This window comes from Megalobrama amblycephala, linkage group LG1 (assembly GCF_018812025.1).
Source record: "Megalobrama amblycephala isolate DHTTF-2021 linkage group LG1, ASM1881202v1, whole genome shotgun sequence".
NCBI classification, from domain to species: domain Eukaryota; kingdom Metazoa; phylum Chordata; class Actinopteri; order Cypriniformes; family Xenocyprididae; genus Megalobrama; species Megalobrama amblycephala.
This window is the reverse complement of record NC_063044.1, coordinates 19,516,172-19,544,128: the sequence shown is the minus strand read 5'-3', so window position 1 is coordinate 19,544,128 and position 27,957 is coordinate 19,516,172. Positions and strand designations below refer to the sequence as shown.

Here is a 27,957-nt window from a genome sequence, read left to right as displayed (position 1 = left end):
TTTAAGTTATTTTTGCTTTGGTCTTTATTTTTATTGACAAAGTTATGAATAGAAATACAAACACGTTAAGAAAGAATTCTGTCTCCTTTCAAATGGCTACACTGTTGTCCACATTTTTGGGGTTCAGATAGGTGTAGGGAAGCTTCAAATTCTTGTTCCGCTCCTCGATGAGATCCGACAACTTCCTCAGATCCTTCTGAAACTCTTCAATGAGCTTGCAGGGGACCTCTTCATCATACAGATTTTCTGGGAAATGTCCCAGAGGGTACTACGGACAGGGTAACAAGATTGTAATCGTAAATAACATGTTGATAATAAACATGTCTATATCAATGTTTAACAGCACACTAATATTCTGCAAGAGTCCACTGCAACACTATGCTCACAGTTTGCTAAATGTCCTTTGTAATGTAACAGTCAGGTAATGCAAACCAGAGGAATGAAAGCAGTGTAAGTAAGACACTGAAATCCAGAGTAATATCATGCCATACACAAAAATGTTTTCACAGAATTGCAGTCTTTCAACACGTGCTCTGATGATGTACAAACTCACTTGGTCTGCATAATCCTGGGTCAGCAGTCTCAGGACAGCCATTATATTCACCGTCGTGCTCACATCAGGAAGGGTCTCCAGGATCATGTCCTCAGTGGTCTGGCCTTTCTTCTTGGGAGGGGGCTTTCTGAGGGCACTGGGGAAGTTAGGCATCCAGCCGCCTAAGTCAAACTGGGGGGAATGAAGTGGTGAAAAATTATGACATGTAAGCCAAATATTCACAAAGAATAATAAGAGCACATAATTAACATCACTTAGGCCATGAAAAGTGGATATGGACAGGTTTTTCTTGGCGTTGTGGAATACTTGCTCTAGGGGCTTGAAGTATCTTGAGGTAATGTTAAAGGATTAGTTCACTTTAGAATTAAAATTTCCTGATAATTTACTTACCCCCATGTCATCCAAGATGTCCATGTCCTTCTTTCTTCATTTTAAAAGAAATTAAGGTTTTTGATGAAAACATTCCAGGATTATTCTCCTTATAGTGGACTTCAATGCCTAGGACATTTAGCGTAAGTTTTTTGAAGAATACGAAATCGCACTTATGGCGGAAGCACTTGTGTTGCGATCATGTGTGTCTATAAAGCATATACATTTTCTTTTTCTTTTTTTTCGAAAATGACCGATCGTTTCTGTAGATAAGACCCTTATTCCTCTTCTGGTATTGTTTAAAGCTCTTTGAAGCTGCACTGAAACTTTAATTTTGACCTTCAACTGTTTGGAGGCCACTGAAGTCAACTATAAGGAGAATAATCCTGAAATGATTTCATCAAAAACCTTAATTTCTTTTCGACTGAAGAAAGAAGGACATGGACATCTTGGATGACATGGGGGTGAGTAAATTATCAGGAAGCATTTTTATTTGAAAGTGGACTAATCCTTTAATAACAGACAACAGTTAAAAGGCAGACTCCACAAATCTGTTGCGCTCAATTGCCAATCAACTGAAACCCCTCCCCTTCCTGCTCCTGAAGCTTGATTGGCTGGCATTGTTTATGTTTGTTACCCTTTCACATAGCCAGGACAACAGAGGGTTTTTTGAGCTCGGACACTGAACGGACAGCTAGAGGAAAGTTTGGAGCAATACGCTGGATTTGAGAAAAAGTATATGGGATTAGGATCAGGGACTGCAGCTTTAATGGCTCTGTGTGACTGGAAGTGAATTGACTTGTACTAACTGACCTGTCCATTGTTTAGAGCGGCATGTTGGGCTGATGCAGTGAAGACCACCATGGTGACAAACTTGACGAGCTCTGTCACAGTCTGAAGAGATGATGGTATTCCTGTGAAGAAGAATGAAAGGCTGTTTCTGTGAGGAACTCAATTTGGGATGCACACACACACTGAAATGGAGAGTTGAGCCATAAACTACAAACTACTTTTGACTGTTGACCTGGTTCAATTCTAGTCTATGAAACAGTTAATTACAGTGGGGTTTATAAAAGAGGTTGTGCCTCAATGCAAACATGTCTATGCTATGCTGTGCAAATACTGAGATGAACACAAAAAATAAAGGAAACCTTTGGAAATGCATACTCATTGGTCTAGCCTATTTCATTTCCTTTAATCGCTGCCTATTCTAGCTTATGCTGAAAGCTGTATTGTGAACACTTCTTGATATCTAATCGCTAGTTGTATTCCTTGTAAGTCGCTTTGGATAAAAGCGTCTACTAAATGTAAAGGTAAATAACACACCTGAGCCATCTCTTCCCAGGAAGCCATTGGTGAATATCTCACTGATCCATCGCTGCAGCTCTGTGTCCTTCTGCACGTGTGCATCACATTGATAGTAGTGTGATAAGAAAGCCGCAACAAACCTGTAAGCAACAAAGTCAGATGTTTTCCAGGTTTACAGCTTTACTTTTTTTTCTCTTTTTTTTTTAGATTTGCTTTGAATAAATTCCAGCTTAAGAAATAAATGCAATGCGACTTGCAACACAGTACAGCATGTGCTTACTGACTATTAAACCCATGAACCTGTATAATTTACAAACCCGATTCCAAAAAAGTTGGGACATTGTACAAATTGTGAATAAAAACAGAATGCAATGATGTGGAAGTTTCAAATTTCAATATTTTATTCAGAATACAACATAGATGACATATCAAATGTTTAAATTGAGAAAATGTATCATTTTAAGGGAAAAATAAGTTGATTTTAAATTTCATGGCATCAACACATCTCAAAAAAGTTGGGACAAGGCCATGTTTACCACTGTTTGGCATCCCCTCTTCTTTTTATAACAGTCTGCAAACGTCTGGGGACTGAGGAGACAAGTTGCTAAAGTTTAGGAATAGGAATGTTGTCCCATTCTTGTCTAATACAGGCTTCTAGTTGCTCAACTGTCTTAGGTCTTCTTTGTCGCATCTTCCTCTTTATGATGCGTCAAATGTTTTCTATGGGTGAAAGATCTGGACTGCAGGATCCTTCTTCTACGCAGCCATGATGTTGTAATTGATGCAGTATGTGGTCTGGCATTGTCATGTTGGAAAATGCATGGTCTTCCCTGAAAGAGACGACGTCTGGATGGGAGCATATGTTGTTCTAGAACTTGTGTAACGGGGTATTTAGCCCGTCTTATAGGGGGAATTGGTTAGAGCTGCCCTGGAAGACTGAATAACGAAAGGATCTTAGTCCCCGTTTTCAGTGCTTTTAGTCTTGTTATATACTGATGTATATATGTTGTGTCCTACTTTATTGAGATGTACTCTACAGACCGACAAGGGTAGGCTTCAGTTAGCGTAACGTCACAAGATGGCTTCCTGACATAAATGTATATGTGAGACACAGTCTAAAATACTCCTCCCTTAATACACTGGAGGCAAGTACAACAATTAAATAGGATTTATTGTCTGTCTATATTTTCCTTCTTGTAATGAAGTGTTACTTTAATTTAAATCACTAAATAAAAGCAAAAAAATAAAAAAATACAGTCTTTGAGTTTTCTTTTAAACTCACTAGGCCACAACCACCTTCAATGTAAAAGTTATTAACTTTTAACCAACACAAGAGTCAAACATAATGGTTATCCAAAAGAGAAAACACCAGTTATTTTCCGTAAACCCCACTTAGGATGAGTTTTCACTGTGCAAATGATCACCGTTAAACAGTCACACTTGAAGAAAAACAAAAAAACAATGGCATACACAATGAAATTTCACATTAGAAACACTTACGTGATACGTCTCTTTAGGTGTTCACATTTACAGTTCACATTTGGTTCTGTAGTTCAAATGAACTCTCACAGTTCACTGTTCATCAAAATATCAGAAAAGACTTACTTTGGGAAAAAAAACAGTCCATAGAAAAATGATTTGAGGTAAGTGGTCTCGACGTAGCGTGTGTTAAAATAAACTCCTAATTGAATCACTCACCCAAAAATGAAAAAGTATCAAGATGAGTCGACTCCCAAATGAATCAAACTGAGATGAATCAATCTACAATGTCGTTGGATGGCAGGATTACAAAAAATAGTCTGAAACGAATGGCTATGTACAGCAGTTCTTACGCGCGACAACAAGTGCAAAACAAACAAATAACGTGAGACCAGTTCGGATGAATCGAATGAAACTAGTTCGTAAGGCTGCTTCTCAATTAAAATGTAAAGAGTGCAAAACACTGCAAAAATGTGACAAATCTCTTCAATCGTTGTCAATCAAGGAAAAACTGTACTTTAGAAGAAGCACTTACAGTTCTCGTAGCCTTCACAAACTATTAACGTTGCTGCGTCATGGTTGCACAGCAATGCAATCCACGGAGCAAAACGACACAAAAACTCCAATGACGAAATGCGGGATACAGTTCACAAAAACGCTTGATGCTGTCATCCTTTAGTTGACTAAAGCCCCGATTAACACCATCGAACGAGCTTCTCGATCACGACACAACACTCACTTTCTTTTTGTGACACTATCAAACACAGCGTGCATCTCCTCTATCTCTCGCAGTGCGCTCCAAACACCGAATATCAGTTCACCCGTCAAAATAAAAGTCCCCCGAAAATAATATTTTTTTAAAAATATCTACCCGTTACACTTGGATATACCTTTCAGCATTGATGGTACCTTTCCAGATGTGTAAGCTGCCCATGCCACACGCACTCATGCAACCCCATACCATCAGAGATGCAGGCTTCTGAACTGAGCGCTGATAACAACTTGGGTTGTCCTTGTCCTCTTCAGTCCGGATGACATGGCGTCCCAGTTTTCCAAAAAGAACTTCAAATTTTGATTCGTCTGACCACAGAACAGTTTTCCACTCTGCCACAGTCCATTTTAAATGAGCCTTGGCCCAGGGAAAACGCCTGCGCTTCTGGATCATGTTTAGATATGGCTTCTTTTTTGACCTATAGAGTTTTAGCCGGCAACGGCGAATGGCACGGTGGACTGTGTTCACCGACAATGTTTTCTGGAAGTATTCCTGAGCCCATGTTGTGATTTCCATTACAGTAGCATTCCTGTATGTGATGCAGTGCCGTCTTAGGGCCCGAAGATCACGTGAATCCAGTATGGTTTTCCGGCCTTGACCCTTACGCACAGAGATTGTTCCAGATTCTCTGAATCTTTGGATGATATTATGCACAGTAGATGATGATAACTTCAAACTCTTTGCAATTTTTCTCTGAGAAACTCCTTTCTGATATTGCTCCACTATTTTTCACCGCAGCATTGGGGGAATTGGTGATCCTCTGCCCATCTTGACTTCTGAGAGACACTGCCACTCTGAGAGGCTCTTTTTATACCCAATCATGTTGCCAATTGACCTAATAAGTTGCAAATTGGTCCTCCAGCTGTTCCTTATATGTACATTTAACTTTTCCGGCCTCTTATTGCTACCTGTCCCAACTTTTTTGGAATGTGTAGCTCTCATGAAATCCAAAATGAGCCAATATTTGGCATGACATTTCAAAATGTCTCACTTTCAACATTTGATATGTTATCTACATTCTATTGTGAATAAAATATAGGTTTAAGAGATTTGTAAGTATTGCATTCCTTTTTTATTCACAATTTGTACGGTGTCCCAACTTTTTTGGAATCAGGTTTGTACACTGTATTTGTTGAAATATGAATCAGAAAGTGCACCAGGATAGTTCAGCCCTAAAAACGGGATGTCTTATGTAACACACACATTGTACTAAACTGAGGGCCAGTGATTAATATGTTCATTCATTCTTTGTATGTATAATAGTTAATTTGATCTTGTTATTTAGTCAGGCATCAGTCACTCGCCTATAGTTAGGACCCAGAAGGTGAAAAGGACCCGTATGCTGACGCAGTTTAGAATTCAGTTATTATCGTCTTTATTATTACTGCCACGAGACGAACCTAACAGTGATGATAATGCCGCTCTGTCGCGATATTGAGTAATCGCATGTGTGCGTGCATCAAAGAGTAAGTTTGTTCTTTATACTGTTTACATTTGATCGCGCATTTGTCTTTAAAGACGTGCTTATCGCGTCTGCCAAGCACATGTGTCTGTAAGCCAATCTCATTATACGATCACTGTACAGACATATTTTCAGTGTTAATGTCATAACAAATGCGGATATTATTCATTTGCATATTGATGTTTTATCAGTGTGTATATTTATACTTTATTGTTGTTTCCCATTCTAGAACCACACTTAATTAAAGACTGTTCAAGTTTGCAATGAGTGGTCTATGAGTAGTGTGTGCATCTAGCTCCTCCTAAACGGACAACACTTAATTGTTCTGATCGGACACTATTTGGTGGTTGCCACCGGGTATTAATTAGCACCTAAGAGCTGAACAATTCTTTACACACATACAGAGAGTAGCAAGCATAAAGCCTATTTTAAAAAAAATACACTAGATTAACTCCACTGGTAGTCATACCTGTTGATGATGTTCCACAGTTTCATCCCATCATCTCTGTAGTAGTAGTGGGGTACATTCTCCAGGCCTCTCTCAGAGATGTTATCGGGAAGACAGAGGGCGCTGTAGGTCAGGGAGGCGGTAGCACGCTTCAGAAACTTTGCCAATGACTCTCCACCTACTCCTGCATACTAAGAGTTAATGGAGAAAAGACACATGAAATAAAGTTAGGTTAAAAGCTATAAACAAAGATCTGGCACCACAAATGCCATTGTGAGGAGAAATTTGCTGGATTCAACAAAAAAGTATATTGGATTATAACTGAAGTTTGAACCTCTAGTGCCTCTTTAACAATGCTATTTGCATACCATGTTAATGACCCCATCCTTGGATATCAGACGATTCCGGGCTATGATGTTGATCTGGAGTGTGTATCGGATATGGGGAAAGAGGAGCTATAGAAGGAAAAGTAAGAGATTTGCATTCACTGTCATTATTATTTGAAGATAAAAATATATGAATAATGAATTTTAATGTTCTGTGTAGGCTGTGTTCACAGGCTATAGATGAGTCAGACCCGCTCTCCAAAAGGCAAATAGTGAAAGGGAGCAACACCTCTGAGGTAAAATAGACAACTGCGACCACAGACTACAACTGCAAAAACTCCCTACCGTCAAAAATTATACAAGTAACTATATTGCTAAAAGTTTTGGGATGCCTGCCTTTACGTCCACATGAACTTTAATGACATCCACTGCTTAATCCGTAGGGTTTAATATGGAGTTGGCCCATCCTTTGCAGCTATTACAGCTTCAACTTTTCTGGGAAGGCTTTCCACAAGGTTTAGGAGTGTGTTTATGGGAATTTTTGACCATTCTTCTAGAAGCACATTTGTGAGGTCAGGCAGTGATGTTGGCGAGAAGGCTTGGCTCGCAGTCTCCGCTCTAATTCATCCCAAAGGTGTTCTATCGGGTTGAGGTCAGGACTCTGAAGGCCAGTCAAGTTCCTTCACACCAAACTCGCTCATCCATGTCTTTATGGACCTTGCTTTGTGCACTGGTGCGCAGTCATGTTGGAACAGGAAGGGGCCATCCCCAAACTCTTCCCACAAAGTTGGGAGAATGAAATTGTTCAAAATGTATTGGTATGCTGAAGCATTAAGTGTTCCTTTCACTGGAACTAAGGGGTCAAGCCCAACCCCTGAAAAACAACCCCACACCATAATCCCCCTCCACCAAACTTTACACTTGGCACAATGCAGTCAGGCAAGTACCGTTCTCCTGGCAACCGCCAAACCCAGACTCGTCCATCGGATTGCAAGACAGAGAAGAGTGGTTGGTCACTCCAGAGAACACGTCTCCACTGCTCTAGAGTCCAGTGGCGGCATGTTTTACACCACTGCATCCGACACTTTGCATTGCACTTGGTGATGTAAGGCTTGGATGCAGCTGCTCGGCCATGGAAACTCTCTATGCACTGTTCTTGAGCTAATCTGAAGGCCACACAAAGTTTGGAGGTCTGTAGCTATTGACTCTGCAGAAAGTTGGCAACTTCTGCGCACTGTGATTTTACGTGATCTACCACTTCATGGCTGAGTTGCTGTTGTTCCCAATTGCTTCCACTTTGTTATGATACCACTAACAGTTGACGTTTGTCAATATAGTGTATTAAGTATATTAATTAACTCGCTATCATTCTCTCTCTCTGTGGATGTTGTAGTGTCTCTACAGGTATTTAATCAATTAGCTCAAATCATGGGTTGAAATATATATATAAAATAAATCATAAAGCCTTATGATTAATTATGATATATGTTGACCCAAAAGGGAATTATGCACATATATTGTGAATTAATTACAATGGATTATAATCAATTACATATATGATTAGTTCTAATTTAATAGTTGTTTTAGAAAAACTATCCTAGTTTGTCCAGCAAACCATTGTTTTCTCACTGACTATTATAAAAAGAATGTTATTCTCTGGCCACGAGAATAACTTCCTATTATAGCATTAAAGCGTACAGCAATGTTGCCGGATCAAGATACAGTTTATACTCGAATTTTATCATTTAGAATAAAAACGAACACAACTACAGTCATAGCTAAGCTTATACACTAGGGATACATACATGCACTTGAAAGACAATGACGGGTACACTTTGGCACAGTCATATTTTGAAAATAACTGTACATACAATCTCTAGGCATGTTTGTGTGTGTTTGTGTGTGTCTGTGTGTGTGTGTGTGTTGGGTTTTGGCTGGTGTCTGGAATGTGGCCGCATGGCCCCCAACCCACATAGGGTGATTCTTTTGAAGTCCCCAGAGCTGGGGACTGGGGCCTTCTGCGTAGCCTCTGATGGGCCACAAAGATGCCAAAGTCAGTCTCTCCTAGACCAGCCGGAGCCAATTCGTGATTTACATGCGCAGTTCAGGAGGCTAAAAGCATTCTGAAAATTCTAAAGTTGGTTGGCTAAGACTGATCTTATCCAGATGTTACAATGTGACATGTCTGGAACATACCCTAAGAGCCCTCACTGTTCACACGTCAAACCAACTCATTCATGACAGATTCAGTACCTTGTAGAGAGGGTGTGGAGGTGGAAGATTGCGCAACGTCGCCATGGTGAACACCTCTGCCAGCAGGTGAGTTCTCAGCAGGTGAAAGTCGACCTCGTGAACGGCAAACTCTGCATTTCGAATGAAGATCTTGGCCAGTTTCCAGTCTGCCTTTAAATCCGTTGGGAGGAAGATGGGATTCTCTTTGCTGGGCTTTTGCTTTAACTGTGCAGAATGAATTTGAACATGCATGAAAATTGTACAAATGGTTTCTGAGGGAATCTAGGTTATGATTTTTCTCACTTTAAGGAAATGACGAAGGATTTCCATGGCATATGTCATAATTACTCTATGAAGACAATGGCATCTTAAAAAAGAATTTTATTTAATGTTTAATTACTCAGACAGTTTTGCCTACTCAGTTACATATCACCTTTCCTTTGTTTCTTTTTAATAAGTAGATTGTTTACCTCATCTTTCAAGATTATTAATCTGAATTTATTTTTTAATATTGCCCCCTGACATTTGGTGCCTAGGTCCCCCAGGTCCTCTTTCGGTCAATGCACTTCGACGTCACCCTGTATGGGATATCTCTTCTTGAGCATTTCCCAGCTGAAGCAAATTCTAGTCCCACTACAGCTGCGTCAGTCAGCTTTAAAGTCGTCCCCCTGCAGCTGGCCCTAAAGCTAGATGTTACCCCAGCTCTTTCCTCCTCAGCCAAAGGCAGAAGCTTCTCTTCTCTGCCTCCTCAGCATGGTCTATAGGGGCCTTCCTCTGCCTTACTCCTGCTACCCCCATGCCTCTCAGGAAACAAGCTGCTGATGCACCAATGAAGCCACAACACCCTACCTGTACTGGATCTAGTTTTCAGTCCATAGTGGCGGGCTCTCCCCCTTTGGCCACACTCAGGGTGGGGAATGCATTGCCTACTCCTTCTCCAACAGACTGAGTGTGGCAGTCTGATGGGGAGGTATGACATCTGCACATCACCATTCTGTGCCTCTCCAACATCTCTGCCAGTCTGCCCCAGGACCTGTGCCATAAATCTCCCATACAGGTTGATGTCAAAGTGTTTTGAATGATCTCTCAGATCTCTGAGGAAGAACATGAGACGTCCCTCCCCTAACCAGTGGTGTGGATTAGAATTAACTTCAGCAAGGACATGCTCAAGGAGCGATATCTCATACAAGTTTGACATCTCGTGTTCTCCCTCAGAGAACTGAGGTTATATTCATAACCCATGTATTTCTGCACATCCTTGTCACTGTTGCCTATGACTTGCTTAGTTGGATAAATAGGAAATGACACCATTTTCTTTAAGAGCTGCTGTGCAGCCAATATTATTTGCCAGTTATCACTTTAAAGCTGCTTTGACACAATCTGCATTGTAAAAAGTACTATATAAATAAAAGTGACTTGACTTCAAATGCAAGATATTCACCTGTATGGCGATGGGCAGCATCATGCCATGGGGGTTACTGTACAGCAGGACCAGGGGAGCCATGAGGTACTGCTGCCTGCCATTGACTACATTTCCCACCAGCCCGTCCAACATCTTATAGTCAGACAGGAAGATGTTCCCTTTCTGGGTGTGGGAGTAGATCATACCAAATAATGAATAAACACAGAAAATTAGACAAAACCAATGCAAACCAGACCCAGTAATTCCAAATCATGGCAGTAGCGAGTAGTGTACCTTCATCTCCTGCTCCAAGCTGTTCCCTCTTAGGGAGTTTTTGACCATGTCGTCTGTGACGGGGAAATTCTCTGGCAGCTTTGAGCAGCGCTGGATCATCATGGGATTGAGGCCGTTCAGAAACTGGTAGCCAAAGAACTCATCCTCTTCCCAGTGCTTCTGAATGTATTCTGCAAAGCATGCTATTTCAGAACATATGCTGCAGTACAGACAGTACTTTACTTGTAATACAGTCATTTTAAACAGTTCGGTTGGTTTAAGATGATTACCAATGGTTTTCACTCTGTTTTCACAAAGAATTACTTCCAGTTGGCTGAGGCTTTCCCACGATCTTCTGCTGTCAGCTAATCCAGTTAGCTTCAGAGCAGATAACCTACACACACAGAATACACAGGGACACAGTTAAAACATTAATAGTGGAACTAACCTTGATATACAACCTATGAATTACAGCTTTAGTTGTGAGCATTTTTGTAGTTACTATTAGATATATTATTACTGTCTTCAAAAAGACAAAGCTATTTAGGGAATACCATCCACTTACATGCAAAATACACTGAATATAAATGGATCCTGTTTTTAAATCACCACAGTTAATTTTGAACTAAAGCATACTAAAAATTAAATCTAGCTATAAATATTCAGCATTTCCACCAGTGCAATCTATAACTAAAAACACACCATATTTAGACTAACCTACAAACAAAAAACATTGATACAGTCCATTGTCCGAATAATAATAGTGAAATAGTTAAGCTTGCTGTCATTGGCCCACTACTGATGAACTTCTCTAAATGCATCTCTGGAGTTACCATTACGTTGGGTACCCTGCTTTTAGCCGAGTATACATGGCGTATCATTGAAAATGTATCATAGTTCATTTTGAATAAAGCATAATCCAAAGTAATAGACTGACATTGCCTCTACGTCATCTATATAACTTATGTCTCCTGTGGTGCTTGGTGTGGTGCTGTGGAACCCGGATGCAACAGAAATTTGTAAACCGTAGGTGAGAAAAGACAAACATGGTAAAAAAAAAAAAAAGTTAATCCAATAAAGCAGATGCCGTGAATCTAAATCAACACTCAGACACAGTTGTAACAGTGATATTTTTTTAATCAGGAGAATCTGTCTTCTCCCTTATTACCAATAGTTGTGATCTGGAAGAGGTAGCCTATATGGCAAAGATTAACCATGAATAGGCCGACTGTCCACATTGCTTGTAACTGAAATTAGAGTCGACACTGTCACGGTTGATCAATCCGCTGTCTCATTCTGGTGTCTGTGTGTTTGTGTGGGTGTGTCTGGTATTGTTCTGTGTGGGCGTCGCCGCTGATTGTTGATCAGCGGCAGCTGTGTGCAATCATATCTGCCTATTTAACGCCTTGTCTTTCGTCTCGTGTTTGTCAGATCGTTGTTTGGAATCCTGGTGTTGTGTCCTGTGCTCTCTCGTGTTTGTTTGTTCCCCGGAGTGGATTACCTCGTCGTTGTTTCCTGTTCCTGTTCTCCGTCGGACTCTCACTTTGGATTGCACTCACGGATTCGGACGCACGGACTCACGGGCTCACGACACCATCTCACCTCACCACAGGATTCCAGCTGCCCATCGAAGTCCCTGCGTCACCACTCTCCTGCTACTGTCTTTTCTCGTTTTGATGACTACTCTGGTGTGAAGCTCTAATAAAGAGATTTACTTGCACTTGCATCTGTCATTCTTTCCGCGACAGACACCTGTTCAAGACTTGATTTTAATTTTAACAAAAAGGTGAAACAAAACTGTGTTTCCAAAGTAAGCAGTATAGAGAAGTGTAGGTCAAACTGTTTCCCTTTCCAATGCCATTGCCACATCACTTCCTGTTTAAAATGGCTGCCTGCAGGAAAATCCCAAATTGGGCGAAATTCATTCCCTTTAAAGTGTAAGTACAGAAATAGAGTAACTCATAGCCAGTGAATAACAACATTAGTAACCTTATGGCTTCTAGAGTGCGTAACAAAGAGATGAACACTACAGAAGGGTTAAAAATGACTTGGTGACTTACTGCTTTCCAGCACTGAAGTTAAACTCGGTTTCCTTTGTGAAAGAGAATCGGACTTCAGCTGGCAGAGCAAGGGCAGTGTCGTAATCAATAACTTGGGGCGTGCCCTCAGCATACACGCGCCACCTGGGAGTGGAAAATTAAAATAGGTTTCAACGGAAAGAATTAAATTTCACTGAATTTATTTTAATATAACACAGACACTTGTGTTGGTGTGCTGCCCACAAACCTAAATAACTTTTGTTGCTCTTCTAGCTGCCTCATCCTTTGTCTTTGGGCTATTGGGTTGATGTCCTGGAACACGAGTGAAGCTGGAACGCAAATGCCAACATTAATTTACAATCTGAATCTGTTTGCAAAACAAATGTAGGCTATATTTTGTATGTATCATTACTTGATCATAGGATGATGGCTTGTCATCCATGTAATTTTTTTTATCATAGACACTTACATTTTATTACATTAAAATAAAATTTAATCAATTAGCCTATAGCATTAGCCTGTAGCTAAGTCACAGTCTTCTGAGATGCATAAAAAAAAAGATGTCTTTAACTCGTGAATGAATGACAACTACAAACAGTATATCTCTCCATCATATGAAGACTGTAACGTCTGGATGGATCCGTTCAGAGTCAATAAACTTTGGAGTTTTCAGAACGCTTTTAACCTGGTGAACTTTGTTTATAAATCACTAAATCGGCGCCGGACGGCTGTGACTTTCGGCAGGTTTGTGGGCCTGCGATGGTAAACAAAAAAAGTCCAACTTCCTCACTTTGGTGACTTCAAAGGATCACCGCCCCCCCCCCAGATCCACATTCCAACACCCCACACACACAGGGACACACAAAAACACACACACAGACACATACAGAAACACACAATCATACATTTTTAACTGTATATGTGAACTACCACTATGCTGGAATATATATATGATATATTTTAGAGCCTATGCATGTTTCCTAGTGTTTAAATGAGTGTATTTGTGCTAGTGTGCATTTTAATAGGGGAATCCCGTCTGTAAATCATAACTTCTTGTCTATGCGTTTCTGATCTGTCGAGTTTGATCTCGTTTTAAAGCTCCGGACTTGAGCTATTCATTGAGACATGTCACAAAACGGACAAATGCATTTTTCTATGTGTTTAATGATCCTGTGAAGAACACACTCCATCTCGAAATCCGATCTGATAGCCATTAAGTATGCAAATTCAGCTAGGAGACCAAACAAAGCAACTTTGCCCGCCAAATAGTGCTGCGCCTCTATTGGCTGCTACAATTCAGGAGGTGTGTTAGCTTGGGTTTCCATAAAGACAACGACACACACCTTCGCTCGCTCTCTTGTCTTTTCGCGCTTCGCTCTTCTTCTTCGCCTTTGTCTCCCGACTGACTCACGAGCACCTCGTGCACGGACGCCTCAGGTGACCGCGCTTCCCAACCACGCGCGCAGTTCGGGAGGACCACTTCCTTAGACTTTCTCTCTCTTTGGCTAAGTTACTTAAGCTTAAACCTCTTTTGAAAACCCCGCTGGAGAAACCCTCTCTGAAAGGACCAACCCAGCCAGGCTCATTGAAACTGCTACACACGGACTTGAACCAATAAGCAAGTATTATCATTTATCTGAATTTGTCTAAACTGATTTCTGTGCTGGCTCTCTCTCTCTCAAAAGGGTTTACGTTAACTGTGTAATTTGCCATCCTTTGATCATCTTTCTTTCCATGTCTTTTCTTCATTCTCACTCTTGTGTATATATATGTGTATACTTCTGTATATATTTTAGACGTATAATCTCGGTAGCCGTAGCTGCATATATTAAACACATAATTCATGCTCGATTGTTCTGTTGTTCTTTCAACTGAAGACCAAGTCACTTTAACGTTTTTCGATCGCTTTATGCTTTAGTTATTTTCATGGCCAGAAAATAACTCTGTTTATAATATTCTGTGAGGGACTTAGTTTGCTGGACAAACGAACAGTTTCTCTAGATAATTATTAAACCAGAACTAATCATATATGTAATTGATTATAATTCGTTGTAATTGATTCACAATATATGTTTAATTCCCCGTTGGGTTGATATATGAATCATAATTTATTCATAACCTTATGAATTATTATATTCATATTTCATCCATAAATTAATTAATAACTGTACGAACCGCTACATTCGTTACATATTTATTTGGTGGAGAATGCGGGCAACGTTTTAAACTTGGTTTTCGGTAAAAGAGCAATGTAGAATAGTTTTGTATGATTTAATGTGCATGCGCGCTTTATTCAGTGAGAAGACGCACGGGTCCTCACTACGCACCGTTAACAAGCTGCTGTTTGTGTCTAAAAACACTGCAGGCCTAGCCTTGGTTGACCGTGAAATACACTGCAGTCTATTGATATTTCAAGCTCGTATCTGTGAAGGACGACAATCTTTGCAGTAAGTTACAGTTTTGAATATTAATTTCCGCTTGAATTAACAAATTGAATCGTATTCAACGCGTTTTGAAACGAGTTTAGTGGCGAGATTCCCACTAAATCTCTTGAAAGGCCTAAATTTTACCGCTATGTGAATTATTTGTGTCGTCCAAAAAAAAAAAAATTCACCATAGCCGGTTTGCTCCTGGGTTACGTCGTTCGGCCTAGCTAACCAAACCACGTGATCCCCCTTACAAATCTAATCGGAGAGCAGTTCATCTGCTTTAACGATTGATGTGTGAGAGTTTGGAGCTATATCAGCATCCTGATCCAATGTTGATTTGTAACCCGCGGCGAAGGAATCCCGCAAGCGTTACATGTTCGTGTGCACTAAGTCTGCACAAAACTTTGGGACTGATTCCCAAAGTTGTGTACTCGCGATAAGGAGTGCATGTTTAGTGTCCAGTGAATTGGCACCAAAGAATCCGCGAGATTCTATAGTGTAATCGTGATCGTGCAGTTAAAACAGCGTAAGGGCCAGAACCCCACAAGCGCGTTGGTTTTTATATCACGAATTAAAGAAAGGGGATGCAGTAACTCTGACCAGACGCCAGAGGGCAGTCTGCTCAGGTGTGCCACCCCTCCCTACTTATTGGTTGTGTGGACTCAGTGACGCCACCGCGTGGACGTTCTGAGTTAAAGCCGCTCCATATTTTGAACTGAAATTATCTCAAAGTTATCTTTTGCTTCTCTATACTGCGGGGAGTTGTAAAAGTAATTTGCTTTTGGTGGTTATGCTTTCCAATCATTGTTGGAATGTGGTTTACTGATTTAAATTTAATTTAAACACGTTTAAATTTTTAATTTAAATTAAGTTTCCCTTCCAACAAGGGAATTCACTTTCTGAGAGTGCGCCCCCTGGTGGACACTACCAGATAAGTCAATTCTCTTTTCCTTGAATTCTTTCCCTGTGTTCACCGATCTACTCTTATTTTATTCTAGTTTATTTTATTCTACTTTATTTTATTTCATCTATTCCCTTTTTGTCTGTTCTCTCTCTTCCTCTCAAGTTATTTCTTTATTTTTACTTTGGAAAGTCATTCCCTTTTATTACTTAATGTTTCATTTTATTCACTCTTAGCCCTGTGTCCTGTTTGTTATTGCCTAAGTAATAACATTCACGCACACCCAAGCCTCCCTTATTTCATACACTTATTTTAAATTTAATTAAATAACATTTAATTGAATTTTAAAATTAAGTAGTGTCAATCAGTTGGCATTTTGCTCATAAAAGAAGCAATTCTCTTCAAGGAAACTTACAAATAGGGAAGGCTTTCTCCTTTCTTTTTCCCGTTCTGTTATTCTATGCACTCATTTAAATTTGACTGAAAAAGATTTCATTCAAATTTGAATCAAATGCATCTGAATTATCCTCGTTGCTTTCTCTTTTCCCATTCTGCTATTCGGCGCACTCGTTTAATGCAAATTTGAATCAAGTGCATCTGAACTATTTTGTTTTTGTTTTACCCCCTCTGCTCATTTCAGTTCTAGTTTAACTAGCTCATTCTGACTGTCATTGTAGGCTCATTTTCCTTTGTCATACACACTTAATTATTTAAATTTGGTTTAAACAAGAGTTAAACTGAGATTTAAATTTACAATTAAGCTGTGTTTGTGCGACCACTTGTGTATTTGCAGATAAGGCCCTTTGCCGCCTGGTGGTGAGTTGACGGTCGCCCCAGTGAGTTCCAGTGAGTGGAGCTACCTGGCCTGACGGTCTTACACTAACCGTGTGTGAATCGGGGACATTCTGACCTCGTATCACGGGCAACACGCAAGGACATCGGCGAGTTGTGTATCAGGTACAGGGAGGCAACGAGACCCGGGGTGACAACAAACGGCAATTTTGTTTAATTTCCCTGCTCAGGCTTCTGCACGACAGAACCGCCCGTTTGGAGTAACTGCCCGTAAAGGGACAGACTCTGAGTTCAGGGAAAACTCAATTTTGACTGGTCACTCGGGCCGTTGGCGCAAATACCTTACCGAAGTGCGCAATTGTGCCAATGTTCCCTGTTTGAGAGGTTGCACCGTGTTACAAAGGGGACAGGTGACCACGGACACCGCAGTGGAGTGTTTGAACGTCGAGGAAAGGTTGCCTGCCATTGAGTTCTTGTCTGAGCACCCACAATTCACCCAGGCCTAAATTAGTGACATACAGTCACTTCACCTAATTGAAAGCCACAGAATATTACATATTCTTTGATTATTCAGGTGCGGGCCAACCCTTATACTCTTGAGCCATACCATCCCTCTAGGTTTTATGACACAACAGTGCACTCGCCTGACACTGTCATAAACCCAGCTGGAATAGGAAGTTTAAGTTTCACTTCTCCCCTCTAGCCCTTCCGTTTTAGTTTATTGCTATTCTATTTTTATTCCTTTCTATTTGTTTACTGCTCTATTTCTCATTTAATTGCATCCACCCTGTTCTGTTTTGCTTCTATACTGTGTTTGTTTCTTTCAGTTCATGTAAAAGCAGAGCCTGTGAGAGCCATCACGGAAAACTGAGTAATAGATAGACGACCAAGCAGCGAGAGTCATCAAAGGACTCTTAGGTCTACCGCCTGTCAAATTCTTTGTTTAAATCCGGCACTCACCCACACAAATTGACCCGCGTGGTCCTTTTGGCTATTGACAATTAAGTGTCTAGCCTACATTCCACTAACTGTCTGCACCAGTTAACTGGAACCAAACCAAAGAATTATATAATCATGCATTATTATAAGTCGTTAGTTCTGCGCGTGCTTGCATTGGTTCTGTTTGTGCTGTCTTTCTCTCGCCAACAGCAAGCTAACGTGTTCAGAGCAGCCAGCCCCAGCACCCACGGGGACCGACTCAAGACCTGGTTGGGCTCCCTGACCAGCACGTTCCTGCCCAACGCCGCTGTAGATCCCCAGCACCCAAGCAACGAGCAGCTGGACGACAACCTGAAACGACTGATGGCCCACGATCCGACGCCGAGCTACAAAGAATGGGCGAAAGTCATCCGAGCCATCGCCCACAACCTCAAGCTCCAGGCGGAGGATGCCCGGAGGAATCAGGCCCAGATTCATCGTCACCACGATCAGCGACTCGTCGAGACCCAGGACCAGCGTTGGACAGCGGATGAATCCAAACCTGAGCTACAGGAGGAGCTGCAAAGACTTCAAAAAGCCCTTGCAGAGCTCCACCTGGAGGTGGAGCGTAGAGAACTGACTGAAAAACTCCAACACAGCGAAGCTCCCCTAGCCGAAACAGAGACTAAGCCGAAAGACAGACACACTAAAGCCCTGACCTGTGAAAATCATCTTAAACAGGCCCAGAAAGGAGTTATGGCTCCGAAACAACAAAGAAACTATGTGAATGAACTTGACAATGGTTACAGAGAGCTGAAAAGTGGCATGGGAGGGGAAACACACATCACAGAGTTTCCCCTAACCAGTCAAGAAGCCCTAATTCCAAATGGGGTTAAAAGTCCACTGCCCAAAACGTCCAGCGGCCAAGAAACTTTGCCAGCAGCTGTCACATCCAACTGCCAGCACCTGCAACAGGCTCTGAGCCAAAAGCTTTCTGACCCTGCATCAGATCAAGGGCTCCCTGCTGCCATGGACCTAAAACGGGGCAGACTGAAAAACCCATACACTTGCTACAGCCGACTGCAAATGGCCTACTTCAGAGCACGTGGTCAGCCAGCAATGGAGGAAGATTTCATCTTCAACACTCTGTTTCTCCGAGAACTGCACCCTGCGGTGAGTGGTCATCTGGCAGCCTTGGCCTGCTCACGCAGTATGTCTACTCAGCAGCTGCAAAACTTGGTCGATGAAGCTCACTCCAAGCAGAACACTGCTCCTGAAAAGACTGTAGAAAATCAAACCAGTTACACAGTCTCTGATCACTGCCCAGAAACCTGTCCTTACCTTGTTGAAAGACTGAGAAATGAAGCTGAAAGCCAAAATCAGACTCTCAAGTCACAAAGATGTGAGCTGAATGTGCAGTCGCACAGTCCAAATGAGGTCCACCTTGAACACACAGCTCCCACGCACCACACCATTGGTCGAGTGAGCCTGGTACCTCCTGTGTGCGTAGCGCAAATGGACACGTTTCTCTGTTTCACCCACAAAGACCCGCTAGACTGTTTTGAGCCCTTATTGAACGCCAGACCACTGAAAATCTGGGCTCAAGTGTGTGAACTTCTGCCTTCCCAGTCACCCAGGCCACCTGAGCCAGACGGTCAGGTCAAGAGGTCGCGGGAAATCTCCCAGCTAACCGCGGGAACCCCGTCTCAGAGCACAGTTCAAGTTCGCTACCCGGCGCACTTCAACTCACCATAGACTGTAACTCCCTCTGCTCCAAGGTCACGACAGACTCACAGCTGAATGATGTAATTACAACAGATATTCTCACACTGTGGGCAGACAACTCAGCCTTCAGCCACACGCTGTTAAGTGCTCTCAGTGAAGGAACAGCGGACAACAAGCAACATTTGTCAACAAGCAAACACACTTTCCACTAGACTTTCGTCTGCCAACCATGATGACTGTCAAGTACATCTGTGTTTTGAACTTCAAATGGAACAACCGGCATTCAACCCATCACTTCCTGGTCCTTCCAGACCTCCTGATGCACTCTAATGCTCACACGGACAGTGCAAATGAGTTGTTGTGGGCCCCAATGACTGTACAGCTTCCTGTTGTTCCTGTCAACACTGCCAACTTCCTGTCAGGCCAGACTATCCAACAGGTCTGCATCCTGATCAACATACAGGAACCTGTAGTACCACCTTACTCCAAAGGGGGTGCTATTTGGCTCAACATACAGGAAATTGTAGTACCACCTTACACCAAAGGGGGTGCTGTTTGGCTCCACACACAGGAAACGGTAGTACCACCTTACACCAAAGGGGGTGCTGTTTGGCTCAACAAGCAATGTGGTCAAACCCTAAGCCACATGCTGGGCCCCTTTACACTTTCACCTGAAGGCGTGGAACTTGGACTTGCTCTAAAAGCCACACCTCTAACTGAAGTGTCACCCTACGTAGCTCACAGCTGGCTCAACGAATGCATGGTCGCAGACATCAGCATTCCCAAAGCCTACCATCTAGAATGGATAGTGGACCACGGCCCCTATGACTTTAAACTCAGGTTAACAGTCATTAACTTAATACCAGCTGCAATGGTCCCAGAAGGAAGCTCAGACAACGCAAGGTTCACAGCATCCTTGAAGAGCATCTCCATCACTCCCATCAAACTGGTACCCACAGCACAGGTGCGCAGAACGGAGCTGATGGAGGACAAACACCTTGCAGTACCCACAGTCTCTGACCAGCCTGCCTGTGAAACTCAAAAAGGCGCTGCACCTCTGACAGCCAACCTGACAGCTAACACCACAACAACAGAGCCATTCCCAAGGTTTGAGCCTAAAGGCCAACAGATCCAGAAAGATGCAAGTGCCCTAAAGAATGACGCAGACTGTCAAAGACTCAGAAACGTCTTGCACAAATTCAAAGTGACATTTGACAAAGACCTTTTATGCTGTGGTCTCACTAAACTTCACACAGTGCATAGTGCAACACACCCAAATGCTCCTCCCACCTTCATCAGGCAGTACGAAGGTCACATCGCCCCACATGAACCAGTGCAGGAGTTTGTTCATTCAACAGAAGGAAAAGGTGTTATCTGCCCATGCAACAGCACCTATTCAGTCCCTACCTGGTCCATTGTCAAGCCAGACAACAAGTGGCGACCCACCAGCGACTTCAGGAAGCTGAACCAGCAAGTGCCACTGCCACAACGTGCCAGAAAGCACAAGTCTGCACAGAGCAGAGATTCAGCTGCCTGCCAAAACGGCTATAACAGCACACCAGCATTGACACTTGAGATATTGGTACCCCAACAACAGCAACCAACCTGTCACAGGTACCTCAAAGAGAATGCGTGCCAAGGAATGCCCACGGCCTACGGTGATGGACGTTTCTACATCCATAAGGGCATCCCACAGGCAAATGCAGGGGTACGATGGTTAAGAAACCAACCCTGCCAACCACAGAACAGCAGGTGGGGTCCCCAGTCATGTCAGTATGGTGAAGCAGCAGCTACCCTCAAAACCCTTCACATCTCCTCAGCTCATAACATCAGAGAACGCATGTGCACAGACTCACACTTTGCCAGACCTTGTTTCACATGCCATCTTCCGAGCTGGAAACAGACTGGTTCCAAAACTAAACACAACATGCCGGTGAAACATCAACACATGTTCCAGACAAGTGATCACCTCACCCAAGCACACGACCTGATCGTTTACTGGGAAAAGGTGAAAAGATGCTTAAAGCAACCAGGGCGTGACAAAGGCGTGAACGACCAAACTAATGCCCTTGCCAAGACTGGCACCCTGCATAACAAACTATGGTCACACCCACCCCAGTCACCCACCCTTAGTGTGGCAACAACTACCCGCAGCCAGCGGACTGTTCCCGCAACATTTCCCGCCTTACTGCCACTGCCACTGACAACCAAACTTGCCAACACTTCCATGCGAAATGCTTTGCACCACCACTCATACCCCTCCAACCTCCCGTTCACGGCATCTGGTCCCACGACGGCCCCTGGCCACAAACAACTACATGAGACCAACCACATGCTGTGTGTGGGAGTGAACTTTCTAAAATATGTCCCTGATGCCCTCACAGTGCCAAAGCTTATACTGCCACAGGGCCAAAAGGGGGGTGAACGGATATACACCCACAGCACACCATGTGCCAAACACCATGGCACCAGAACTGTTTATGAGACTTTGAAACAAGTGGTGTACTGGCCCAGCATGCAGAAAGATGTGGCAGAGTATGTCAGAGAATGTCAGGTTTGCTGTCAAGTCCAAACTGCAAACGCAAGTCACAGAGCTCCACTGCAAAACCGAGGAGTCACGTTTCCACGGTCAGTCGACCAGAAAGACTGGACTGTAAAACCTCCTCTGATGCTCATGGCCATCACAGACACCATACAGGAGTCAACTCAGGTGTTCCCCACAGAACTACTGATGGCACGGCAGGTGCCACTGCCGCTGCACCTGTACCAACCAGGAGGCTCGGGTCTCATCCCAGCCTTCCCCACTCATCAGCATCGCAACAAGCTCCGCCTACAGCTGAGAGAACCACTCGCAACACAGAGCCAAACCCTGCAAATCACCTGCAAATCCCGGAAAGGTATTGTGATGGTTCTCTGTAATCACAGCTTCCTGCTGATCCAAACGGCGAACTCAATGAAGCAACTGTTTACAGCCTTCCCAAATGACTTTGCCCAAAAGCAGCTGGTCATAGCTCTGATGACAGACCTGCTGCGAGAAGTTAGCTTCTCTATGGACAGAGTGGCTATGAATAGGATCCCTCAGTATCCTACACAAAGCGTGCTGGACTTTGCTACTGGCAGACCCACCAAGACTGTTCCAGCCCACCTCACTGACTCCCTGGATGCTGCCATCCTACTGCACGTCGACCCTGAGCAGAATGAGTTGGCTGTCCTTCTCAATCTACCCAGCGGTGAACGAGATAACATCTCCAGACCCAAAGACAAGGTCAATATCAGGTGGTGGCAATGTAACACCCATGCCAAGAAACAAACCTCAGATGTGGTAGCCCACCACAACAGCAACCCACGGCAGTGCCTGGCTCCCCACTTTAGCAGGTGTAGTTTCACCAAAGACTTTCAGTACTTCTGCCCAAACCAGCTCTTCCTCAGAAACCATACTGAAGGAATGGGCCGGTTGCAGCCCATGACCAGCGACACACGCTGCCCGGCCAAACCTCACACCCCAGTCATCGGAACACAAGCTGAGATGGTGGGTGATCAACTGCTCATCCACACCCCCACTCATGCTGCCACCCTAACCTACAATCAGCACAGCACCGCCACTCGTGTCAACCTGCCCAATCCAAGTAAGTGGATCCAGGTACCCCTGGGTTCCATCCTTCATCGCAGCCATCTGGCAGTGTACTGTCTCTCAAGCAAAGAAGACCAGTCAGAACTGGAAATCCCATCCTCCTCCAGGAATCACCATAACGCCTTAGATCCAGGACTGGAACTGAGGATTGACAAAAGGGGGTCCCAGCTAAGTGACAGTACTCCCATCGATGCAACCCTCCAAGCACTCTCACGACTGCCTGTCCTGACCAGCTCACCTAGAGCCCGAGCTTGGACTGCTGCCAGCACAGTCCGTTGCCTCCCCATGGCAATCAAGTACGCGACCAAAAGGGATGCAAGAGTCCACAGACAAGTGCCCATCCGCCCTTCCTCAAGGACCAGTAGGAACCACCTGCTGTGTGACCATCCGGATCCATGTGCCATCAAACTTGGTTAACGTCCAACGAAGTCCGCACAGGAACTTCGTTGGCCGAAAGGGGGACTGTAACGTCTGGATGGATCCGTTCAGAGTCAATAAACTTTGGAGTTTTCAGAACGCTTTTAACCTGGTGAACTTTGTTTATAAATCACTAAATCGGCGCCGGACGGCTGTGACTTTCGGCAGGTTTGTGGGCCTGCGATGGTAAACAAAAAAAGTCCAACTTCCTCACTTTGGTGACTTCAAAGGAGCACCCCCCCCCAGAGACTGACCAGATCCACATTCCAACACCCCACACACACAGGGACACACAAAAACACACACACAGACACATACAGAAACACACAATCATACATTTTTAACTGTATATGTGAACTACCACTATGCTGGAATATATATATGATATATTTTAGAGCCTATGCATGTTTCCTAGTGTTTAAATGAGTGTATTTGTGCTAGTGTGCATTTTAATAGGGGAATCCCGTCTGTAAACCATAACTTCTTGTCTATGCGTTTCTGATCTGTCGAGTTTGATCTCGTTTTAAAGCTCCGGACTTGAGCTATTCATTGAGACATGTCACAAAACGGACAAATGCATTTTTCTATGTGTTTAATGATCCTGTGAAGAACACACTCCATCTCGAAATCCGATCTGATAGCCATTAAGTATGCAAATTCAGCTAGGAGACCAAACAAAGCAACTTTGCCCGCCAAATAGTGCTGCGCCTCTATTGGCTGCTACAATTCAGGACGTGTGTTAGCTTGGGTTTCCATAAAGACAACGACACACACCTTCGCTCGCTCTCTTGTCTTTTCGCGCTTCGCTCTTCTTCTTCGCCTTTGTCTCCCGACTGACTCACGAGCACCTCGTGCACGGACGCCTCAGGTGACCGCGCTTCCCAACCACGCGCGCAGTTCGGGAGGACCACTTCCTTAGACTTTCTCTCTCTTTGGCTAAGTTACTTAAGCTTAAACCTCTTTTGAAAACCCCGCCGGAGAAACCCTCTCTGAAAGGACCAACCCAGCCAGGCTCATTGAAACTGCTACACACGGACTTGAACCAATAAGCAAGTATTATCATTTATCTGAATTTGTCTAAACTGATTTCTGTGCTGGCTCTCTCTCTCTCAAAAGGGTTTACGTTAACTGTGTAATTTGCCATCCTTTGATCATCTTTCTTTCCATGTCTTTTCTTCATTCTCACTCTTGTGTATATATATGTGTATACTTATATATAATCTAATATATAATCTCGGTAGCCGTAGCTGCATATATTAAACACATAATTCATGCTCGATTGTTCTGTTGTTCTTTCAACTGAAGACCAAGTCACTTTAACGTTTTTCGATCGCTTTATGCTTTAGTTATTTTCATGGCCAGAAAATAACTCTGTTTATAATATTCTGTGAGGGACTTAGTTTGCTGGACAAACGAACAGTTTCTCTAGATAATTATTAAACCAGAACTAATCATATATGTAATTGATTATAATTCGTTGTAATTGATTCACAATATATGTTTAATTCCCCGTTGGGTTGATATATGAATCATAATTTATTCATAACCTTATGAATTATTATATTCATATTTCATCCATAAATTAATTAATAACTGTACGAACCGCTACATTCGTTACAGACACAAGTGTTTGCTTAAAGGAATTCTTCTGCAATATACAAAAGTGTGTGTGTGTGTGGCCCTTTTTGTGATTTATGAGAACACAAATATGTATAATGGCATTGGTATTACACTGGTATTACGACGTAAACCTTTCATGTGTCCTCATATTTAAAATACTAAATGTTTGTAAAATGCAAAAATGCAGACAGTTTTCTGTGATGGGTAGGTTTAGGGGGAGAGAATGTACAGTTTATACAGTATAAAAACAATTTGATAGCAAAACAAACCTGTGCGTGTGTTTATGTTTGTGTTTGTGTCCACGCAGTACATTTGCAAGACATCACCACTGAACTTTCAAGTACACTGGTAAATGAGAATTTTGCCCATGACCTGAATTGGAATTGCCTACCTTTAGCAGGTCTTAAAACGAGCCTCTCGTTGCTGTCAAGCCAGCTGTAGCACGGAAACAAAATCTCGTCACCTTCGGGCGTCTTGATCAAGATCTTATCGCAGAACCACTGGTTGTGAAGAAGACCCATAAACGGCTTAGAGTAGATCTCGACAGATACGAGCTCTCCCAGGGACGCCTTACAGTGTATCTTAAATGCTCGCTCCTGCACAGACATATTTATGAGGGCTTATTAGGGCCATTGTAGGTAAAATAATAATAATAATACAAATAATAATAATAATACAGAGTTGGGGGAGCCATGTGGTTCCTTGACACTATTTTCCCAAGTTTTTTCTTGCAAATTTGTGACTTTATAATCACAGAATATTCAAGTTTTTTCACAGAAATTTACTCCTCCAGCTCCATATTATTATTAGGGGCCAAGCACCTATTGTATCTGTTAGATTTCTTTTTCTTCTTCTTCTTTTTCTTCTTCTTCCGCTCTTGAAGTCTATTGCAGCCCATAGAACCGCTTGCGGGAAAGTTGTGAAATTTGGCACACAGTTAGAGGACAGTCTGACCTTTGTCCATAGCAAATTTGGATTCTCTAACTTAATCCCTCTAGCGCCACCAGCTGTCCAAATTTGCACTTATGTTTATGCTAATAACTTTTGAAGGGCTAGAAGCAAAATTCTTTTTTCGTCTGATTCCTTGGCTCATGATGATTCGAATGCACCCTATGACATCATTTTCCATCATGAAAATTTTTCCGCCATTTTGAATTTTCTGAAAAACCTACTTTTTCAAACTTCTCCTAGGCCGTTACTCTGATTTTCATGAAAATGTAACCAGATCATCTTCAGACCATGCCGACAAAAATGTATTGAATTCAAGTCGATTCATCAAACCGTTTTCGTAAAACACGCGAACGAATTCTATGTAGTGCTTGCGAAAATAGACATAAGGCTGTATTTCCGCAACGCTTTATCGTATTCAGACCAAACTTCGTACATGTCATCACAAGCATGACCTGAGGCATCATGCAGTGTTTTGGCTCAGCGCCACCTACTGGAGTGGAGATATGAAAAATGGCTATTTTTGCTTATAACTGCTGATGGGTTTGACCAAAAATCATAAATTTGGTCTCGTTAGATTTGGGGCATCATGTCGAGTCGAATGATATCCAATTTTCCCATATCGGCCATTTTGGCCGTCTGCCATTTTGAATTTTATGCTAAAACGCTGTATTTAATGAACGCATTAGCATATCGATACGAAACTCGGTATGGGTCATCAGGACAATGCCCTGAAGGAGCCTGAGAGGTTTCGGACCAGTGCATCCTTGTGGTCACAAGGTATTAACAAATTTACAAAAATGCTAATAACTTTTGACTATATTAACTGATTGTAATAAAACTGGTCTCAATTGATTCCTTGGGTAATGCCAAGAACACAAATATCAAATTTGCCATAGTCGGCTGAACTTCCTGTCCGCCATATTATTATTAAAAACCTACTTTTTGAACTCCTCCTAGACCGTTGCTCCGATTTTCACCAAAATCGAACCGTATCATCTTCAGACCATGCCGACAAAAAGTTATGTATTTCAAGTCGATACATCAAATCGTTTTCATATACCGAAGCAACTAATTTGAGGCATGATGCAAAACCCACTCTTGAAGCTGTATCTCTGCAATGCTTTGACATATTGACACCAAACTTTGCGGTTGTCATTGTCAACTCACTCTGACCATACCGCATGAATTTGGTCACAGCGCCACCTATTGGTGGAAAGTGATAAACCAGTAAATCTTTATTATTGACTGTATATGTGATTTTTCAGCTCTTTTGCCTAAAATGATCCTAATAGGTCTTTAATTGCCCACTGTTGCAGTTTGTCTGATGCTCACGGCCATGTTGGCTGGCTTGTTGTGCCGCTTTTGTGCTTGGCCCCGTAATTGCTGCTTGCAGCTATATTTATTATTATTATTATTATTAATATTATTATTATTTACCTACAATGGCCCTAATAAACCATTGTACATTTAGGAAGATCATTTTAAGGTAAATAAGGTTATCATTACTCCATACAGCGTTTATACTCACTCTTTCAAATATCTTCCATTAAATGTAGTTTTCTGACTGACGGTTTTTGAACCAAAACTCCTTACGGTTGGTTTAATTGGGCGCACTTACCGATCCTTGCCGAAACCCCTGAAGGTGGTTCAGATTCTGTTCCTCACTCTCAGCCTTAGTACCACGCAGCTGGATGTAGATGAGGCTAGTGGTGCCCGCCAAGAGCCCCTTTCCTGTGTGCACCGTTACTGTGTAGATCATCATGGCTGCTCTGCAAAGACATGAAAATCAAATATTGATGTCACTGTCACTGTCACTTGATGGAGGATCTGGTGAAGCTATCCGTGTTAGATATAGATCCGGGTCGCTAAAGACCCAAACATGTAAGAATGATTGGCAAAACATTGATGCA

The 27,957-nt window shown here is 42.6% G+C and overlaps 2 protein-coding genes across 2 annotated transcripts in view; one reads left to right on the top strand and one right to left on the bottom strand.

The window, feature by feature from the left end:
• LOC125244357 (gastrula zinc finger protein XlCGF57.1-like) overlaps nt 1–27,957 on the top strand; it is a 213,091-nt gene that overhangs the window by 36,918 nt on the left and 148,216 nt on the right. The window lies entirely within an intron of this gene.
• On the bottom strand, nt 41–27,812 carry LOC125244167 (hydroperoxide isomerase ALOXE3-like). The gene is made up of 14 exons (XM_048154191.1): nt 27,666–27,812; nt 25,488–25,692; nt 12,911–12,992; nt 12,685–12,807; nt 10,915–11,018; nt 10,646–10,815; nt 10,391–10,534; nt 8,971–9,174; nt 6,760–6,846; nt 6,413–6,582; nt 2,249–2,370; nt 1,736–1,836; nt 554–724; nt 41–268 (listed from the first exon to the last, which is right to left on the bottom strand). Exons 1-14 carry the CDS (start codon nt 27,807–27,809, stop codon nt 89–91), a joined length of 2,007 nt encoding a protein of 668 aa, XP_048010148.1. The 5' UTR covers nt 27,810–27,812; the 3' UTR covers nt 41–88.

Excerpts from the sequence above, each read along its gene's own strand:
- LOC125244167 (XM_048154191.1), bottom strand. The coding sequence starts at position 27,809 with ATGATGATCTACACAGTAACGGTGCACACAGGAAAGGGGCTCTTGGCG. Across the intron at positions 12,808-12,910 it reads GAGCAACAAAAGTTATTTAG|GTGGCGCGTGTATGCTGAGG; the intron begins GTTTGTGGGCAG and ends TTCCACTCCCAG. Across the intron at positions 9,175-10,390 it reads TGCTGCCCATCGCCATACAG|TTAAAGCAAAAGCCCAGCAA; the intron begins GTGAATATCTTG and ends CATTCTGCACAG.